Raw genomic sequence first — 5,964 nt, 5'->3', positions numbered from 1 at the left:
ACCATGCCCAGCTAATTCTGTAGTTTTAGTAGAGACGGGGTTTCTCCATGTTGGTCAGGCGGGTCTCAAACTCCTGACCTCAGGTGATCCGCCCACCTCAGCCTCCCAGAATGCTGGGATTACAGGCCTGAGCCACCAAGGGACCTCATGATCCCAGTTCTTAACTCTTTCTGTTGACATAAGCTGTGTTCATAATTGGAATGAACAATGGCGTCGCCCGGACAATCAGCCAGGCCTTTGTGTATCCATCCGAGTGTAGGCATGTGGGTAACTCCTGGAGAACTCTTCCGTCCAGAATTCAAAACATGTGGAAGGGGTTGGGGCAGTTCTTGCTGCATTTCAAACTCACTCCTCCACCACAACAAAGCAGGGATTGTCTGGGCAGCTTTTGGGTGATTTGCTGAGAGCTGGGCAGGCTGTGGGCCCAGCCCCTCCTGCAGAGGGTTCCATGCAGGCATCAGTATTTCTCAGCGGATCAGATTCCTCTAAATTCATGACCACCTTGTGTTCAGGCCACAGCCCTGTGGATGGGCTCTGAAACCACCTTTGCATGCTTATGAAAGATGGACCAGAACAGAAAAGTTGGAACCCAGGAGGTAGAGGTTACAGTTAGCTGAGATTGTGCCACTGCACCTCAGCCTGAGTGACAGAGCGAGACCCTGTCTCAAAGAAAAAACTCCAAAGCACACATGCACACACACAAAATGAAACCACCTTTGCAAAAATTCTACAAGTGAGATGTAATTTAACCACCCCCATCTTGCCTTTAGCCTTCAAACTGCCCTTAGTCATGGTTGGGCCTGGGCCAAGCTAAACTGGAAGTTTATAGTTTAAATGATAGTCACCTGGCCAGGCACGTTGGCTCACGCCTATAATCTCAAAACTTTGGGAGGCTGAGGCGGGCGAATCACGAGGTCAGGAGTTTGATTTGAGCCTGACCGACATGGTGAAATCCTGTCTGTACTAAAACACACAAAAAATTAGCGGGGTGTGGTGTTGCATGCCTATAATCCCAGCTAGTCAGGAGGCTGAGGCAGGAGACTCTTGAACCTGGGAGGCAGAGGTTGCAGTGAGCGGAGATCTCGCCACTACACTCCAGCCTGGGCAACAGAGTGAGACTTGGTCTCAAAAAAAAAAAATCCAAAAAACAAACGAACTGATCATAGCCTTTCTTCAAAACTCAACAGCCTTCATAAAGCTAATGAGAGACCAGCAGGCTGGATGAAAGCAGCCCACATTCTGCCAAGGTGTAGCCCTCGACACCGTTCCAGAGTGCTGGCACAAGGTTTGCAGCTCCTCCAGTTACTCCGTCAGGTAACGTCACAATTGTAGAACCCAAGACTGGCCTTTTGAGATGTATTTTTGGGTTTTTGCGTTTCTTTTCCTTTTTTTTTTTTTTTGGAGACAGGGTTTCACTCTGTCACTCAGGCTGGAGGGTTATGGTGCGATCTCCACTCACTGCAGCCTCTGCCTCCTGGATTCAAGCAATTCTCCTGCCTCAGCCACCCAAGTAGCTGAGATTACAGGTGTGCCCCACCACGCCCAGCTAAGTTTTGTATTTTTAGTAGAGATGGGGTTTCACCATGTTGGCCAGGCTGGTCTCCAGCTCCTGACTTCAGGTGATCTGCCTGCCTCATCCTCCCGAAGTGCTGGGATCACAGGTGCGAGCCATCATACCAGCCCAGGTTTTTGCATTTCTGACACTCAAGAGGGTTCACCTGGACCGAATGACCTACCTGCCCCCCCTACCCCTAGAGCACCCCATGGACAGTTCTGCGGCCCCACCCAGAAGCAAATCCCCTGGCCGGCCAAACTATCCTTGAAAAAGTCTGGCCTCCGAATTTTTGGGGAGATTGATGTAAGAATTAAGCTCCAGCCTCCTGTTCCGCCGGCTCTGCATGAATTAAGCTCTGTCTCTATTGCAATTTTCCTGTCTTGAGAAATCGGCTCTATCTGGGTCCTGAGCAAGAATGAACTCATGGGGCAGCAGCAGCGGTGAGGGTCAGACAGTGAAAACCATGGGGGCCCCGTCCTCCCACCCGACCACCTGCGGCTGCTCCTGCCACGTCACCAGGCGGTGCAGCTGCTGAGGCCCTTTGCAGCACTTTGCAAGGCGCTGGCACGTCTGGTCCTGCCCAGAGCTTGGCACTACTGAAAAGAGCAGACACCGCAAAACAGTTTCTAGGAGAGTGGCCAGGAGCTGTTCATAGTTGGGGAACAACGCCTCATTGTTTGGGATCTCATTTAAATGTTGCCAAATCTATTTCATGTCTCTCCTTCGGAAACTCTGATTCGGAAGGAAATTTGATTCATCTGATTTGCTTCTGTGACTGAATAATTATTTGATTATTTGGCCAAATTTGGTTAAATGATAAGTTTTTCAACTGATTTTCAATATTAAAACCTGAGAGATTTTTCTACTGAATTATCCAACAGTACTCCTTCCTAACCCCATGGCTCCCCCTCTCCTGTAGTTTTTCCTCCAAGGAGGGTAAAAAATCTCGCACATTCAAAGCCTGTTCTGAAATTTCCCTTGCTTAGCTCTGCTCAAAACAAACATAAACCTGGCTTTCAAGTACTTCCAAGTCACCTATAAAAAAAGAAATGGTTTATATAGGCTGTTAGGAGTTATTAATATTTAATTCATTGAGGGGAAAATGCTGGCCTTTGTGATTAGATTGGTAAAACTTTATTTTACTTTATGTAATTTTCAAATATCCTTTTTTTTGGGGGGGGGATGGGGCCTCACTCTGTCACCCAGGCTGCAGTACAGTATCGTAGTCACAGCTTACTGCAGCCTCAAACTTCTGAGTTCAAGGCGTCCTCCCATCTCAGCCTCCCACGTAGCTGGGACTGCAGGTATGTGCCACCACACCAGTTAATGTCTTTATTTTTTGTAGAGACAGGGTCTTGTTGTGCTGCACAGGGTGGTCTTGAACTCCTGGCCTCAAGTGATCCTCTTACCTTGTCCTACCAGTGAGGCCAAATATCCATTTTTAATCATAATCGGTACTTTTGTTTAAGACTCCACTGTTATATTGGAGGAAGGAAAAAAAGCAAACCTTTGTAACATTTCATATATGACAAATCCCAACAGATAAAAAAGGATTCGCCAGGTCCCAGGGCTTCAGGAAACAAGAGTGGGCTCATGGGGTGAGGAGAGTGTGCCCAGCACTAAGCAAAGTGGAGTCTTAAACCTGTTTCTTGCTTGGGGACTGTTTATGCTTCAACACAGTACCTGAAATATTGGACATTCCAATACGCAAGAGGCAGAACTGCGAATTCCACAATCCATTCTGACATGTGGATAAACTTTTATTGATACGCCAAAGGGAAAACCAATATTCACTGAAGGCTGCCGAATCCATATTTCTCAGAGTAAAGATGTTTAATGGACTCTCCACCTTTAAAGCGCTTTGTATGAAATATAGCTAGGAACACACATAAACAATTCAGATTACAAAACTCTCCAGGAAAGTAATAATCATCATGTAATACTGGAACTACAGTTAAAAAAAAAAAAAAAGCAGCCTTCCAGGAGTCCTAACTGTAGTTTACCTGAGAATTCAGATCATCGTAGCAACCTTCTGTATCAGGTTGTAATGGGCAGTTGTAAGCAAACAGCATCAATCTGCATAGCGTTTGGAAATTCGTCTGAAGCTGTTCGGAGCTGCACAACAGTGGAAGCTATTCTTCCAGTTCTCCCAGCAGCTCTGCAAAATCAGTGATATACCATTTGGCGTTATCCTTGACGTGCTGCCTGATCACATTTCCTCCAAACCCAATGAAGGCATCCTAAGGAAGAAGAAAAAAGAGAGAAACGATTTTCGTGTTTATTTATTTGTTTGTTTGTTTGAGTCTTGCTCTGTCGACCAGGCTGGAGTGCAGTGGCATGATCTCTGCTCTCTGAAACCACCACCTTCTGGGTTCAAGTGATTCTCCTGCCTCAGCCGCCCAAGTAGCTGAGATGACAGGTGCCCGCCACCATGCCTGGCCAATTTTTGTGTTTTTAGTAGAGACAGAGTTTCAACATGTTGGCCAGGCTGGTATTGGACTCCTGACCAGGTGATTTGGCCACTTTGGCCTCCCAAAGTGCTGGGATTACAGGGGTGAGCCACGGTTCTGGGCAGAGAAATGATTTTTAGAAAACCAGAAAACCAAGGTTGCAAGCAGCAATCGAGAGCAGTAAGTGTTTCAAATATAAACTGTTCCTGCAAAGAGAGGTAAGCCTGGCTCCCCCATGGTGCCTCCACTGAGCGCCCAGCACCTTTCTCCTCCCCTCCTCCGTCTTTGGCTCCTGGCTGCCTCTTTCCTTCACTGCACTATCCTGATCAGTACATGCACCACTGCAGGGGACCCATTCAGCTGGACAATGTCAAGGCTTTGGGAGAATAAGATGTGGTCCCTGCCCTCTTACAACCAAGACAAATGCCTGCAAAAATAAAAATCGGCCAGGCGCAGTGGCTCACGCCTGTAATCCCAGCACTTTGGGTGGCTGAGGCAGGCAAATCATGCGGTCAGGAGTTCGAGACCAGCCTGGCCAACATAGTGAAACACCATCTCTACTAAAAATACAAAAATTAGCCAGGCGTCATGGCGCACACTTGTAGTCCCAGCTACTCGGGAGGCTGAGGGAGAAGAATCACTTGAACCCGGGAGGTAGAGGTTGCAGTGAGCTGAGATCGCGCCACTACACTCCAGTCTGGGAGACAGAGTGAAAGTCTTCCTCAAAAAATAATAATAAAAATTAAAAAATAAAAATCATATAGGTAGGTAAATGTTTGAGCTCTAAACTAGATAGAAGGAGCCAGGCGCAGTGGCTCATGCCTGTATTCCCAGGACTTTGGGAGGCTGAAGTGGGAGGATCGTCTGAGGTCAGGACTTCCAGACCAGCCCGGCCAACATGATGAAACCCCGTGTCTACTAAAAATACAAAAAATAGCCGGGTGTGGTGGCAGCTGCCTGTAATCCCAGCTACTCAGGTGGCTGAGGCAGGACAATCGCTTGAACCTGGGAGGTGGAGTTCACAGTGAACGGAGATCGCGTCACTGCACTCCAGCCTGGGTGACAGAATGAGATCCTGTCTGAAAAAAATAAAATAATAAATAAATAAATAAACTAGATGGCAGGCCAGGCACAGAGGTTCATGCCTGCAATCCCAGTACTTTGGGAGGCCGAGGTGGGTGGATCACCTGTGCTCAGGAGTTCGCCTGTAGTCTCACCTACTTGGGAGGCTGAGGCAGAATTGCTTGAACCTGGGAGGTGGAGGTTGTAGTGAGCCGAGATCATGCCACTGCATTCTAGCCTGGTGACAGAGTGAGACTCCACCACACCCAGCTAATTTTTGTACTTTTAGTAGAGACGCCTTGGCCTCTCAAAGTGCTGGGATTGTAGGCATGAGCTGAGATCACACCACTGCACTCCAGCCTGGGCAACAGAGCAAGACCCTATCTCTAGAAAAAGTGAGAGCACTGCAGACAGTTCTCCCTCACCGCAAAAAAAAAGAAAAAGGGGGGAAAAAACCCAGACAAATAAAAATTGGTTATCGTTATTATTATTTCATTAGTTGTACTAACTGATACCCTCTTTTTGTGAACGATATTTCAAAATAGTATTTTATTTTTTTCTGCCAGGATTAGACACAAACTGCACATACTCATTTGAAAGTACAGGCCGGGCGTGGTGGCTCACGCCTGTAATCCCAGCACTTTGGGAGGCCGAGGTGGGCGGATCACGATGTCAAGAGATGGAGACCATCCTGGCCAACATGGTGAAACCCCGTCTCTACTAAAAATACAAAAATTAGCTGGGCATGGTGGCGCATACCTGTAGTCCCAGCTACTCAGGAGTGTGAGGCAGGAGAATTGCTTGAACCTGGGAGGTGGAGGTTGCAGTGAGCCGAGATTGCACCACTGCACTCCAGCCTGGCGCCTGGCGACAGACGGAGACTCCATCTCAAAAAGA

The 5,964-nt window shown here is 47.7% G+C and overlaps 1 protein-coding gene across 1 annotated transcript in view; it reads right to left on the bottom strand.

Moving 5' to 3' along the window:
* Positions 1-3,294: 3,294 nt before the first annotated feature.
* The window catches only part of PSPH (phosphoserine phosphatase), a 29,642-nt gene continuing 26,972 nt past the window's right edge, over positions 3,295-5,964 (bottom strand). The window contains exon 6 of the mRNA XM_017516375.2: positions 3,295-3,795. Within this exon, the coding sequence (XP_017371864.1) occupies positions 3,688-3,795 (108 nt within the window). The 3' untranslated portion in view covers positions 3,295-3,687. The remainder of the gene's footprint in view (positions 3,796-5,964) is intronic.

Source organism: Cebus imitator, unplaced genomic scaffold (assembly GCF_001604975.1).
Source record: "Cebus imitator isolate Cc_AM_T3 unplaced genomic scaffold, Cebus_imitator-1.0 Scaffold581, whole genome shotgun sequence".
Lineage (NCBI taxonomy): Eukaryota > Metazoa > Chordata > Mammalia > Primates > Cebidae > Cebus > Cebus imitator.
Note: the sequence above shows the minus strand (reverse complement) of the source record. Positions and strands in the feature narration are given on the sequence as shown.